Raw genomic sequence first — 14,784 nt, forward strand, 5'->3', positions numbered from 1 at the left:
CACCAGCGTCCAGTCGGTCCTACTGAACCTCCCACAGGGTCCCCCACCCCCACCCGGCGCTCCCCTGACAGACCCAGAACATTCCATCCTCGCCCATTTCTGTGCCCCAAGAGTCCCCAAGCCCATCTCTTCCTTTATTTCGTGGCAGCCCCCCGAGAGGGCGACGGGATTACTCTCATTTCCCATATTTGACCAGAAAGAAGGCTGCCGTTCTGGGGCAGGGGTGAGGGGTAGGGGTAAGTGAAGAAGCCAAGGTCACTCAGTCATGGGCAGCGGAACGTGGCCTCGACCCGGCCCTTCTTCTGCAGGCCGGCTGGCACCCGGCCGAGGCAGGTCGCGGCGGCCGGCTTGCGCCCCTCTTGACTCCGCGGTCAGTCGGGGCGGGCGGCCGGAATGACAGGTGAGCAGGGACGGGGGACTGTTAGGGGGTTGGGCTGCGTGGTGCCACCTGGCGCGCCGCCTTTGGGTGCGGCCGCCCGAGTCTGAGGCGGCGCGGGGCTTTCGAAGGCCAGAGCCCAGGGGTAGCGCCGGGGCAGGCTCCTCCGGCTGAGGGTCGCGGGGGCGCCCCGGGCCCGCCGACCAGGCCCCGCCCCTTGGCGGCACGGGCGGGGGCAGGGGCGGCGCCGGCGGAGTGGGGCGCGGGCGCGCGGTGCTCAGTGCGCGCCGCCGCCCCTCCGGCCCAGCTCGCCCGCCCGCCCTACCCCCTCAGCCCGCTCGCGTCGCCCCCCACCCCTTCTCCTCTCCTCGGCCTGGCAGCCCCGCGCGCGGTGCAGCGCGACGATCGCGGCCTGGCGCTCGGGGCGCGGGGTTCGTGGCGCTCGAGGGTGGCGCGCCAGGCGCGGGGCGCGAGGCCAGACCTGGCGCGGCAGGGATTGGGGGGGGCGGGCAGCAGCGGAGCCCCCAGTGGAGAGCAGGGCCAGGGGGGTACAGAGGTAATGGGTAGGGCCTGGGAATCCGGCTGCGAGGGGCGGGGAGCTCCAGGCGCACTTCGGCCAGGGCCGGGCTGAGCCCCGGGGCTCCCGGGGGTAGCGGGGCGGGGAGGGAGGGTGGGAGGAGACGGCGGGGCCGGGCCGGGGGGCTTGGCCGACGGGGAGCAGGTGGGCGGGGACAGGGGCCCTGCTGGAAGAGGCGCCGCAGCGAGGTGGCGGGCTGCGTGCACAAACAGGGCGGCCGCCTCCTGGGCCCGGAGAACGGTGAGGCCGCTGGGGTTGGGCGCCCCGGCCCCGAGGGCACGGTTCCGCGTCCAGGACCCCTGAGCCGGGCGCTGGGCACTGTCGGGGGAGGATCTGGAGGCCTGGCCGGGCCACGGCGCCAGGGATTCTGCATCCGACCCAGCTGCTGGGCCAGAGGCAGGAGTTCTTGGGCAGCGCGCTGGTGGCAGGCACTGGTGGCGGGCGATGGTGGGCGAGGACAGGAACCTTCAGGGCTGGCATGAGTGGAAAGGGAACGAGGAGGGCCCAGAGTTTGAGTTGGAGGGTCATTTGAGAGTTCCGTGTCACCGGGTGGGTTGATGAGTCATGAGATTTGGGGATCACAGAAGGCTTTCCTGGTGATCAGTTCTGAGTGAGGGCAATGAAGAGGGCTGGGATTTGGAGAAGCGTTTTTGAGGCCACCTTTGGGACACTGGGTGCTCCTGTGGCTGCCGGTCCCCCTGCGAGGGCCTTTAGAGCCGACGTCCCAGAGTGCTGGGATGGGGCAGCTGCGGTCGGGGAGGGGTTAAGGAAGGTCTTTGTGGTGGCGGGTCCCAGCCTTCCTTCCTTTCCAGGCCTTCAGGATTCAGCTGAGTTCCTGTGGGGAGTGGGTTAAAAATTCCTCTGGCCTACAGTCAGCCTTAGAGTATCCACCAGGGGCAGGAGGGACATATACGTGCGTGACTGCCGCAGCATTCTCTGTCGTGGAGCCCTCGCGCTTCCTCACTGTTGCCATAGTAACGGCCTATTGATGGTGTATTTATAGGGAAGAAGCAGGCGCTAAATTTTGGGGAAGGAGGGGGAGGAGGCCTCAGGCAGCAGCAGTGAAGGCAGGCGGCGGTCACGGAATTGTTAATGGAGTGGGCCATGCCCGGGAGCTGTTTGGGAGAGTTACTGGCTTGTCTGAAGATTAAAAATGAACTAATGACTTATACATGTGTCAGGCTAACCTAGTCGGCCTGTGATACCTGTGGGCGTGCGTTCTCCACGGTCAGGTGTGTTTGGGACAAGGCATAGCTATCTAGAAGCTGTTACATAATTTCTGCACAGAAGAAAAATGTAAAAAACAATACTGCAGTTCTCATTGATAAGCAATGAGACATGTATTTTTCTGTCGTCACTTATTAGTAAGCCTTTACTCATTCTTTTCAATTCCCCTGACACAACAGCTCCATTTTTCTTCAATTAAAAACCTTGCTGTTAGGCACGCCACACCCACACCCTAGACACATGACTGGCACTGGCCTTAGGGGAACCTCAAAGATCCAGAATGGAAGCAAGATTTTGAGATAATATTCCATCTTCTCTCTTCTAAACACCAAGGGTCAACTTTTCTCACCATGGCAGGCCTGTCTGTGGAAAAATTCCCATGTTAAGAGTTTTGGGTGGGATTGTTGTGGGGTGCACAAGAGAAAGGCTCCTTCAACGTGGTGTTTCCATAGATGGATGTTAGCTTTGCTTTTTTCCTTCACTTTTCATTTCATTTATGATTCACATTCTACCTGTTTGCCAAAAGGATTAGAGGATATATTTTAAATATACATAAGATTGAAAACATAAGGAGAAAAGTGGATACCATGTCACAGGGGAGAAAGCATATGTGTTTAATAGCTAGGCTTCCAGGGATCCTGTGCTTTATGGTTAATGTTAACACTGAACTTCTTGACAGCCTAGGCAAAAAGGGTAGCCCCGTGGGTGACACCGTTGTGTCTAACATCCAGTTAGTCATAAAACCAGAGCTTCTGCTTGGGGAGGGGAACCATGGGGTGATTGCTCCCAGATGTGGACACCTTGGCCAGTGCTCTGAAATATGTGTGTGAGTGGGAATGTATGTTGTGGGTGGGGGCAGTGTGCTGCCGTCATGGTTTACATACTGGCTGGATAATTCCTGAGCTTTCGGCTGATAGCTCCGATTAGAAGGAACAGTCTCATCTAGCCAGTGGCTCAGTTTTGAACATGTCCATCCATGTCTAGGTCCTCTGCTGCTGTTTTGTTTAATGCACAGAGAGGAGAGATAACTCTGTTTCAGGAGATCCTTGCCAGCCTGTCTGGTGAAGAGGAACACAGCAGGTCCTCTGGACTTGGGCTGTGACTTTGGAGATGGTTGTTGTGGCTGTGGGAAACGTTACCAGTGCCCACTTCTTAAACACGCATTGCCTGGTTTCAGGGACCGTGCTTGTCATTAGAGGTATGTGCGACTTGCCATTGTGAGGAGGCTTTGTTTCCCAAACAGGTCCTGTCACTGTCAGTGTTGACTTGCTGGACCTTCCCTAAGTGCCCCTCTTTTCTCTGGGTTGTTTTCCAAGTCAGAAGTGCACATGTTCATCGAGTCGAGTGAGGAAAGCAGAACCTCAGACTGTAGGAGTTTTTCTTTTTTCTTTTAAAAAAGAGAAAAGATCAAGCCTTAGGCCTAGACTCTCAGACTGTGTTCTTGGGGGAAATAGCTGGAAGGTTTGCTGTGGGCTCTGCTGCGCCCTGGGGAGCTCTACAGGAGAGCTTGGACAAGGATGAGAGTGTCAGGGCTGGGAGTGGCTGCACAGAGGGTGATGTGTGCCATGAGGGGCTGCTGTGACCTTTGACCAGGCCAGTGTGGGCGGGGTCACATCCCAGGGCCGAGAGGGTGCCCTGTAGGTTTGGGGGTTTGGGATTTCACCATGACTCTGCTTTCCTCCTTTGCCAGGTGAGTGACACACTGGATCTGACAGAGAGCCATGGCAGGTGAGTTTGTCTGGGCCCTGGCCAAGTGGGGAAGGGCTGTGCCTAGGTCTTATGGAAAAGTGCTAGCCTACCTTTCAAGGCCTTTTCAGCTTTCATCATACTGAGGGTGTTCCCATGGCTCCTGTCCAATTGTCTGGGTCTCATCTTTCCATTCTCAACTCTTCAGCTCCCTTCTGGAGCACAGACTCCCCTAGAGAGGTGCGCCTACCCAGGCTACTTGGAGAGAAGCTAGCATGGCAGGCCATGGGGGTTTTGAGAGGGATGCCTACCTGGGACCAAGAGGGCCTGCCTGGCATGAGGACTAACAAACCCCAACTCTAGGGGCACACTAGGAGCAGATGTCACCTCTTCTTTCATCTTCCAAAGTCTCAGCTCAGGCTTCTGGGTGTGCCAGTCAGCTCAGCTGGAACTGGGGGTTCCCCTTGGAAATAAGAGGATATGGCTCCCACTCTGTGACATTTTGGCTGGAGGCCATCTGTGCCCAGTTTCCAAAGGCCTAGATTCTCCATCTCGAGCCTGCTATCCCTCTTCCCAGAGGTCCTCTCAGATTCACGTGTGTCTAGTCTCCCGATCTCCTGCAGCAGGTTTTGTACTAGACCGTCAAGGGCAGGACTCTTGATACCAGGCCATCCAGCAGCCCAGGTGGCCATTCAGGTGGGGGATGCCAACATCAGCCTCACAGGGAAATGCATCCTTATGATAAAGGCTCTGATTTTCTCCTTTGGAGGTGAGGCAGAAGATACTGGGGACGTATTCACTGGTGACTATAACATTCAAGATGTGTCATGTGCAAGGTTCTCATGCAACACACACTTCCCTCTTATGAGGGCCCCATTGTCCTCCAGAGTCTTGTCGGCAGATACAGCATGGTGTCAGAGAAAGTCAGCCCTCTCATCTGTTGTACATGTCCAGGAGGGTGTCCTGCCTGCTATCTCTGCCTTGCTTCCCTCCATCCTTGAGCCTCTGTGCCCAGGCTGAGTCTGGTCAGCAGGTGCCTCTGGGCCCCTCCACCCTCCAGGCCTCAGTGCAACTTTCTCCTCAGTGTTTCTGGAGGCCAAGAATGCCCATTCGGTCCTGAAACGCTTCCCTCGTGCCAATGAGTTCCTGGAGGAGCTGCGCCAGGGCACCATCGAGCGGGAGTGCATGGAAGAGGTCTGCAGCTATGAGGAGGTCAAGGAGGTTTTCGAGGACAAGGAGAAAACGGCACGTACCGCCCTGGGGCTGGGTGCTGGGAGGACAGCTAGCCTCGGGAATAAGCCACACCCACCCTGGGATCTCAGATGGATGAGAAGCAATGAAGGGAAGCCATCTGAGTCCATGGCAGGGCCACGGGGCCCTATAAGAACAGCTCACCTGTCCTTAGAGCCCCATCTGCCAGACTCATGGCCATGTTGTCCTTGGCCCTCAGGGCATTCCATGGCCTTGTCAGTGGCTCTCAGAGGCCAGTCAGGGTGGGGGCAGACCCTGCGGAACTTGATCCTGACCTGCCGAAGTCAGAAGTGCTTATGTGTGAGTGTCAGCTGCCCTTTTTCCTTCTTTTGCAGATGGAGTTCTGGAAGGGGTACCCGAATGCGGTCTACTCAGTTCGAGACCCTGCACAGAGCTCAGATGCCATGTATGTGGTGGTGCCCCTTCTGGGGGTGGCGTTGCTGATCGTCATCGCCTTGTTCATAATCTGGAGGTGCCAGCTGCAGAAAGCCACCCGTCATCACCCTTCATATGCTCAGAACCGGTACCTAGCGAGTCGCGCGGGGCACAGCCTCCCTCGGGTCATGGTGTACCGGGGCACGGTGCACAGCCAGGGGGAGGCCTCTGGGCATCGGGAGACAGGGAGCCACCCACAGGTGGTGCTGGGGCCCAGTCGGGGAGGCAGAACCACCGTCCGGCTTGAGAGCACCCTCTACCTTCCCGAGCTGTCTCTCTCCAGACTGTCCAGTGCCACCCCTCCCCCGTCCTATGAGGAGGTGACCGCTCCCCAGGAGAGCAGCAGCGAGGAGGCAAGCGTGTCTTACAGTGACCCACCGCCGAAGTATGAGGAGATTGTGGCGGCCAACCCTGGCTCAGACAAGTAGAGGGACACATGTCCGGTCCCATGTGAACGCCTCGTTCAGGGGCCTCCTGTTTCCTTTTAACTTTTTAAAGACTGTGCCACCACAAAACAGCCTTAGCCTCCTCGTTGCCAAATAATTTCCTCACCGTGGATCTGTAGGAAGTCAGTTGTCAGAGACAGGTGGAGGTGGGTAGGGATCATGCATGCATGAAAACCCCCTGGTGAGAGCCACAGGCAAGAGAGCCCAGCTCTTCCAGAAGCCCTTACACCCCTGCCATCCGGCCCTCCTGTCAGGGACTGGCTTCTCTTACGCCAAAGGAATCACCCCATGCAGTTGACTGTGGCCCCAGGCTCAAGCTCTGGGACCCGCAGCTGGCTGGAGACCTGTTGTCCAAAGCCTCACCACAGAGTTGAGGGAGAGAAGCCAGGCCTCAGTGCCCTTTTCCCTCACTAGCCCTGTGCTCTCTGTCCTCACTCACACTGGACAAGGAGAAGGACAGAACATAAACAACAGTAATAACATAATGAACACAATACAACAAAATGATACCACCTGGGCCACTGATAGGGGTTCAAGGGAGATCAGTCACACAGATGGGTGACACCCCCCCATACCCACCCCACACTCCCAACCAGGTTCAAATGAATGTCTGGAGCCACCTGAGAGGAGGACAGGCTCTGTGAAGGATGAGGGCCAGGAGCTGGCTGGCCAAGCTACCCCCTCCACATTGGGGACGTGGCCATCTGGAGGGGAGCTCTAGTCCTACTGTGCTTAGCCTCCCTCAGACCTTGGCTCTCTAGGTTCTCTTTCAGCTGTGCTAAAAGCCAGTACCCGTTGGCCTGAGCCATATCATGGCCTTGGGAAAACAGATAACGCTAACCCTGCCTGTGGAGCCCATGGCCTTTGAACGGTTGGGCCACAGGCTGGGGTAGAAGGCTGAAGTTTTCTCCTTGTGAGGTTGGCCCATAGGATGATTAAACCCATGAACTCGGTTTCCTCAGCATTGTGCTCTCTGGCCTTAAACTTTTAGGCAACTGCCCTTTTTTGTGAGTAAGTGTGTTGAGATGAACTTGAATTTCAGACGGCTGATTTCTTCTTAATGATGGTGCCCACCTGGAGAGAAGATCAGAAAGTGTCCCTTTTTAGAAATTTCTTTGTTGTAGAAACGGGGAAGCCCGTGACCTGGGTTTGAGGGCCTGTCTGAGATATGCTCTCTCATTGCCAGGTGCTGGTCCGTTTTTAACAACCCCTTTCTGTGGCCCAGGAACTGTCCACCTCTCCATTTCAGTGAGGCTTTGGGCAGTAGTGGGGCAGAGGTGACCCTCCCTTTAAGTGTCGGTGACCACGCAAAAGACACTGTCAACACTGCCTCCCCACCCCTCCATCTTCATCCTCCTGGCCTCAGCACCAAACCATTTTTCCTCTGTGGTGCTTTAAAAAATGTAGCAAATTTTTGTGGGGCCCAAAAGAGTGCACAGCCAGGGTCAATTGGCAACCACAGCAGTTTAAAACCCACTGAGAAGATAAGCTTCTCTCTGTCTAAACAGCTCTCCAAGGCAGGCCTTGTGCCTCATTCTTTGAATGTGGCCCTGCCTAGAGGCCACAGATAACTTCTGGAGGCCCCTCCGGTCCTCACTCACCCAGAAACATGCTTCAAGCATGGAGGCTTGTGTTCTTACCCCAGCGAGGCCACCAGCTTGGCCAACTCAACCCTGTGGCCCAGTTTTCCATCCTTCCCCTACCTCACAGGCCCGCTGGAGGGTGATTGAGCTAATGCCTGTGCAGTGCTTGAGACACCAGGAAGCCCAGTGCAGTTTGCCCTTAGGAAGATTCTTCTAGAAATATGTAGATCATGAGGCACCCGTTTTAGCAGAGGTCTTCGTAGGACTGTGAAGTCAAGTCTCAACCTGGGGAGTCAGTCTCCTGCCAGTTGGACTGTTCCTCCCCTCTCTCTCCCCACCCACCCCACCCCGAGAGTTCCCTGATGCCAGAGGTGCTGACCAGGTGGCATCCCACCTTTCCTTCCTCCCTCTTTTCCTCCTTCTGGGCCTCCAGCATCCTGCCCTTCCTCCCAAAGGCATTTTGGGTGTACACTGTCCATGAGGGAATTTGGGATCCATCCTCTTCAGCCATGTTGGAGGACCCGGGGCAGCCTGAGGCTCCAGGGCCTGTCCCTGCCATCCCCGTGTTTTCTCGGGGACCATGCCTATGTGTCAGCCAGGAGCATGGGAGAAGACACTTAGCCCTCTGTGTCTCCTCCCCACTGGGCAGAGAGCCAGGAGTGGGCCCTGCAGACCAGAGCCAGAGGGAGGACGCTGGGGAGTGCCTGCTCCCATTGGCCCCTGTCAAGCCCTTTCCTTCTGAGCTGTTCACTGTTTGCAGCCAGTTTGAGGTGGGAGGCGGAAGGATGCCCGGGAGCCTGGCCCGGGGCGGAGACCAGCCTGCGTCCTGCGGGTACCAAGCTCTCCAGTTCCGGGCCTTCACAGCATTCTTCCACATGGGGTTCTGTGGTTCCTGGGACATTTCTCACAGTTTATCTTAAACAAAAAGGCTGTACAGTACACCATGGTCATAACTCCCTTGCGGTGCACATTTGGCTTTAAGAACGCCCTGTACATATCTTTTTCAACTCTGTATGGATATTGATTTGATACAATGTTCAATCTGCGATAGCCACATTTTTGTTGCTTTTGGGCTTCGGGTGTGTGTGTGTATATACACATGTGCGCGTTGTTGCCTTTTCTCACATGCTTATCTGAAACAATAGCCGGCGTGTGGCTATATTTGTACCAGGAGGGTTCCGGTCTGAGGGGAGGAATGTCACCTCCCAGGGCTAGGCAGTCTGAGGACAAGACCCTGAGTCAAGAAAGCTGAGATGAGCTGCTGGAGTGAGCCCTCCAGAGTTGCCACCTTCTGCCCTCCTTCATTAAAGCTTTTGGAAGAGGATGAAGCAGCTCTATCCTGTGGGCCTCCCTCCTGTGGGACCCTCGACTCACACACTCTTTTGGAGCAGTGCCCCCAACCTCGGCTCCTGTTCTGTGGGTGTCAACAATGGAAGGAAATCAGCACTCTTGGGCCTTTTTGGTTTTTCTTTTTCTTTTTGGCGGAAAGATGTGTGACTGTTGATTTGGGGTTATGGCAGGCTGGTTATTTAGATATTTTTCATTTTGAAACAAAAAGGCTTTAACAAATTCCATGGAATGTGACTTTCATGTTTTTTCAACCAAAATCTTTTTAAGACTTTTTGAAGCAAGCATCACTATCTTGTCCCTCCCCTGCTACTCCCCATCACCTGGGGTTTTTCCAAATGAAAGCACAAGCAGAAGTGTGTGCAGCCCCAGGACAGCTGCCTTGTGCCCTGGCTGATGGACACGCGACACTGTGCCGTCTTACCCAGAGGCCAGGGGCCTCTTCTTCAACTTGCGAATCCCACTGCCATTAGTGTGAATTCCTTTGGGTGCTTCGGAAAATAGGAACCTGCCCAATCTGTTGGACTGTGTCTTTTGGCTAGCCTGAAGATGACCGATCTGGGATACAAAAGCATCTTTCTGCTAAGGAGTTGGATGGAGCCAGATGGTTCCTCTCTGGCTGGGGGTTGATCTTTTCACAACCAAATGGCATCACACAAGAACTAAGAACAACACTGCCTCTAGATTGTTCCTTTGTCCAAGAGAGAGACAGAGAGAGATTACTAAGAGAATTTATCTTATTCACCTATGCTCTGTCTTTCTAGGAGTGTGCATGTGTGTGCTATGTGTCATGTGTGTGCCCTCACGTTCAAGGCCAAGATGGAGAGCTGGGTAGCCAAGCTGCTGTCTAGGCTGCTTTTCAACATGACGAGGAACGCAGCTCCATCTCAGGATTGCACCAATTCAGAAACAAGCACATCCTCCCCACTGAACTCTAGTCATACTAATCAGTATAATTAGATAATTTAAAAGTACTGTAATCAAACTGCCTGCAACTGTGGTAAAAGCCCATTATTTCAAAGCCCACTAGTTCAAAATGTAGGAAAAAAAAAATCACTTTTTTTTTTTTTGCCAAACTCTAGATAATGCATGGTATCTGCGATTCTTCCTCTGCAGAAATATTCCCAATATTCTTCCCTTGAGTCAGTTTTCAGGTTCGTATGTGTAAGAGGGATCTAGTTTAAAACGAGTTCCTTTTCCCATTAAAAGGCTCACGATATGATGGATCCCTTCACTGTGCCTTCAGCAGTTCTCGTATGTCAGGCTCTTCGTGTACACGATGACCTCTGTTCTGTCTCTACTGTGTGCGTGCTGGGTATGGCAGCGTTTCATTCTCCTCCTTTATTTGCTCTGTGAATAAAATAGTTTGTGAACTAAATTGCAATTTAAAGTGATATAACTGTGCATCATGATAAATAGTCTGTAAAGCAGATATTTTGCTATCAGTCCGGCCACTCCCATCATTCGCCCCCAAATATTCAAACATAGCAAGCTTTCCCTTTCGCAGGCTGTGGGTGGTGTGGCTCATCTGAGCAAGAATTTCCCTGACAAAGAGGTCCAAACAGCGCAGCCCACCCCCTCAGGCTCAGTGCCTCAACAGTTGTCCCACTGTCCTGAGCTATGTGACTGGCGCCCAGTGCCTGCCCCCAGCCCACCCCCAGCCCGAGCATTAACACAGATATTCAAGATGGGGACAAGTCCTACAGCTTTTTACGCCTCCCCATATGTCTCCCCGTATGGATGCCACTTTCCCAGGCTTGAACACACCTGTTCTTTCACTCTGTGATTGTGACTCTGTGACAGTGGAAACCCTGATATGTGCAACCGAGCTTCTAGACGTGATTACTATGAAATGGATTCATTTTGGTATCACTTTAAACTGTGCTCGTAATTTGTGCGCTGACCCATGTTGGCTGGCAAATCTGTACATTCACTCATATGTCAGGATTTCACTGGAGCCTGGGGTAACAAACAATTGTACTTCCGCTTTCTCTCTCTCTGTAATTTTTGAGTTTAGCTGTTAAGTTTCGTCTCTTTCTGTACCAGAAAGTAATAAATAATAATAAAGAGCAAATGGCATTTACTTGTGTTCTCTCCTTACCCATCTTGGATCGCTGCTGACTCTTACTTCCTTGGATTATGGAAGGTTGTGGGCCAAACTTGTTTTTCCAAGAGTCAGACTGTAGATAAGGAAACAGCCTGAACCAGTTTAGAAGCAGGAAGCAGAGAGGTCCTGGGTCCTAGAGCTGGTCCTGTATGTATAAGATGATCTGCTGACCCATCCCCTTGGGAGGAGGTTAGTAAGGTCTGCCACAAATCATGTTAACAGCTTCCCTGTCGCCTGATCCCTGGTTACTCATCAAGATGGCCTTTACTAGAAAAGATGTTCTGCTTGGTTTCAGAGCTGGAGGAGGGGCAGTAGGGAGAAATTTTTTGGAGCTCTATATAGGTGGGATGTAATCCTCAGCTTTTGCCCTGGTTCAGCGTCCTGAATTCTGAAGGTGGCAGGAGTCTGAGACTATTCAGTGGGCACTGACAGTTTAGCCTCCCCTTGGAGGAAGTGTGGTCTTAGCCCAGAACACTGCCAGCTGTTTATCTGGAGTGAGATGGGGGCCAAGGAAAGTAATTGGTAAAACTTGTGCCTGTCCCCCATAAGGAAAGTAATCCATCCTTTAATAGGAAAAGCCATGGCAGTGATGAGACGATGGCAGTGACATTCACGGCCTCCTTTGAGGATTGAATGTGGAGGCCCAATGCTTGAATGACAGCCAGAGGCCTTAGGTTCTTTTCTTATCCCAAGCTGGCTCACTGAGTGATGCCAGCCTTCTGAAGATGGTGGGCAGTCAAATGAAGACTCCTCAGGCAGACTCCAGCACAAAGATGGGGTCATGTTCTAGACATAGGTTTGGAACTTTAGGCTCTTTTTGTCAGAAACTAGCACTCTTGCCAGCCACTGAGGGTCCCAGCCTAGCCCACACAAGGAAAGCAGCACACGAGAGCTTCCCCCTTTCCCCAGCCCCCTCTTGTACTACAGCCACACCCTTAGAGCAGCTGGCTTAAGATCTCACAGAATGAAGGCACTGAAGGACAGTGGAGAGGGGCCACAGACTGGGCTTGGAAATGATCATAACCAGCCCTTACTGAGCACTTAGTGTATGCCAGGCCCTGTAGAAGGATTAACTGAGATGATGCTCCTAACAAACCTGTGATGTCTGAGAGAAGCAAAGACCAAGAGGATGCCGTTTGACCAAGGCCTCCGAGAGAAGTGCTGACCTCACTGTGTGAACCCAGGTCTGCCCGGATTGTTCCACCCCTGGCCAATTGTACTGCGCTGCTGGTCTCCTCTGGTGATTGCTTTTGTGTTCATGTTGACTGTTCATCCTCCCAGTACCCACCCGTCTACCTCTTTCTACCTAACTGTTAATTCCACAAGGGCAGGGACCATGTATAACTTTTGTTCTCATCATTTCTTCTCCAGAACTCAGCTCAGTGCTTGGCTCACACTCAGTGTTCAATTAAAAAAAATGTGTTGAGTGATTTTCTTCTGCAGTCATAACTCAGGCTCCTTGTACTAATTTTCTCAGGGTGCTATAACAAAGTCCCATAGACTTGATAGCTTAAATAACAGAAATATATCGCCTCCCAGTTCTAGAGGCTGGAAGTCTGAGATCAAAAGTTTGGTAAAGTCGGTTGCTCCTGAGACCCTTGCCTTGGCCTGTAGACGGCCATCTTCTTCCCATGTCTACACATGATCTTCCCTTTGTTCATGTCTGTATCTTAATCTCCTCTTTTTATAAGGTCACCAGTCATATTCGATCAGGGACCACCCTATTGACCTCATTTAAACTTAATGACCTCTTTAAAGACCCTACCTCTCAGTACAATCACATTCTGAGGTATCAGAGGTCAGGATTTCAACATAGGAACTTGAAGAGGGGATATAGTTCATTCCATAATACTCTATTCATGGCAGACAGGAGTCTTTATTGCCCCTTCTCCCAACCCTGAGCGCATCATACACACTCTGGAAAAGCTTGGGGGTGGATATTACGATTTCGCTGAGATTCTGGCAAACACAAGGGCACCTTGCCATTCTCAAACCACACCCCAGAGCAGATGCTCCCCTGCCACAGATGGTGCACCCGGGACAGCTGTCAAAGGTCCCCACAGGGCAGGTGGACTTGGGAGAGGCGACATGGGCTTCAGAATGATTTTCTCAGGGTCCCTCTGTGGAGAGTGATGGGCAGACTGAAAGCCTGAAGAACAGACAAAATATTTGTGCCCTTTTAGATTTTTTTAAATAGACAAAAGTTTTTTCATGAATCACAAGCCTAGCAGCTCCAGTAACAGTGGCTTTCAACAATTTCTCTGAAGAGCTCAAACTGTGTGATGGATTCAGTTTCACTGGGCTTTATGTACTGTAAAAATAGAGGCTCTAGAGGCTGGGTAACATTTGTGTCATGCTGGTTACACTTAATCACAGGAGCACAGTGGGTGGGCTGGTGGATGCCAGCACCCCAGAGTTCCGGGACTCACTGGGCATAGAGGGAGGGCCGCTGATGGAGTGCAATGTTTACCAACCTGGAAGTGTCACTGCCTCCACTCTGGCCATGGGACTCAAGAAGGGCCCTCCTGTTTAGAAGTTTGGGCCTAGCTTGGTGGGGGAGGCATGAGATAAGAGATAGCAGCAGAGCATGTAGAACTTTCTGCTACAGGACAACCATGGGTCTGGAGGTGGAAGATGCCAGAGAAAACCTTCCTGAAAAAGCCACATCCAACCTCAAGCTTACAGGATGAGTATAAATCAAAGGCAAAGAGCATGGAAGACAACAAAACCAGGCAGAGGGACCTCACATGAAGAGGCCTGAAGACCAGCAAGGCCATCATGTTTTTAAGGAAACAGGAAGCCAGGACAGCAGAAAGGGAAAGACTTGTGCAAGACTGGAAAGACAGGGAAGCCAGTCCACACGGGGCCCCTAGGCCACACTTGGCATTGTCATCTTTCCTCCCTGGATGACAGTCATAGCCTCCAACCTTATCTCTTTGATCCTGTTGAATCCGTTCTCCATACAGCAGGCAGAGAGGTTGTTTCAAATAGGTTTGCTCATGGCCTCTTGCTCCCACTATCACCAGAGTCAGTCCCACATGGCTGTGGGATCGGCTAGGCTGGTGAGACAGGAGACAGACAGAAGTAAACCTCTGGGAAGATTTGTATTCAAACGCTGAATTATATATTTAAGAAGTTGTATTAGGGTCCTCCAGATACAGAATGCACAGGAGATAAAGTTCTACAAATATAAATATACCTATCTATACATATATAGATATAGAAAGATATTGATTTATCCTAAGGAATCACCTCATAGAATTATAATTATGGAGTCTGGGAAGTCCCCCACAATATGCCCTCTGCTAGTTGGAGTCCTGGGAAAGCCAGTGGTGTGAGTTCTAGCTCAAAGGCAGGGGGAGATCAATTTACCAGCTCAAGTCCTCAGGCAGCGAGAGAGAGGGAAAGGGAAAGAGATGTGTGTGTGTGTGTGTGTGTGTGTGTGTGTGTGTGTCGGGGGTGGGGGGCTGAACAAGTTTCCCCTTCTTTTGCCTTTTGGTTCTATGTAGGCCCTTCATGGATTATGTGATGCACACTTACATTGGGGAGGGCCATGTGTGTTACTCGGTTCACCAATTCACATGTTGATCTCATCTGGACACAGCCTCACAGACACATCTAGAATTCATGTTCAGCTAAATATCTGGACACCCTGTAGTCAAGTTGACACACACAATTAACCATCATAGAGGGAACAGAACCATGTACAGTGACTGACTGGGTTGTGAGAGGGTTGGGAGGACCCTCAC

At 52.6% G+C, this 14,784-nt stretch overlaps 1 protein-coding gene across 3 annotated transcripts; it reads left to right on the top strand.

Annotated features, from left to right (window-relative positions):
• Positions 1 to 722: 722 nt before the first annotated feature.
• Positions 723 to 11,004, top strand: PRRG3 (proline rich and Gla domain 3). 3 transcript variants are annotated; one of them, XM_018044326.1, is made up of 5 exons: positions 1,121 to 1,193; positions 3,165 to 3,378; positions 3,871 to 3,908; positions 4,951 to 5,111; positions 5,453 to 11,004. In XM_018044326.1, exons 3-5 carry the CDS (start codon positions 3,902 to 3,904, stop codon positions 5,978 to 5,980), a joined length of 696 nt encoding a protein of 231 aa, XP_017899815.1. In that variant the 5' UTR covers positions 1,121 to 1,193; positions 3,165 to 3,378; positions 3,871 to 3,901; the 3' UTR covers positions 5,981 to 11,004. The 3 variants fall into 3 exon arrangements, with proteins under 3 accessions (XP_017899816.1, XP_017899815.1, XP_017899814.1); XM_018044327.1 differs by lacking the exons at positions 1,121 to 1,193; positions 3,165 to 3,378 and adding an exon at positions 723 to 932; XM_018044325.1 differs by lacking the exon at positions 3,165 to 3,378.
• The last annotated feature ends 3,780 nt before the right edge of the window (positions 11,005 to 14,784 follow it).

The sequence above is a fragment of the Capra hircus genome, unplaced genomic scaffold, assembly GCF_001704415.2.
Source record: "Capra hircus breed San Clemente unplaced genomic scaffold, ASM170441v1, whole genome shotgun sequence".
Lineage (NCBI taxonomy): Eukaryota > Metazoa > Chordata > Mammalia > Artiodactyla > Bovidae > Capra > Capra hircus.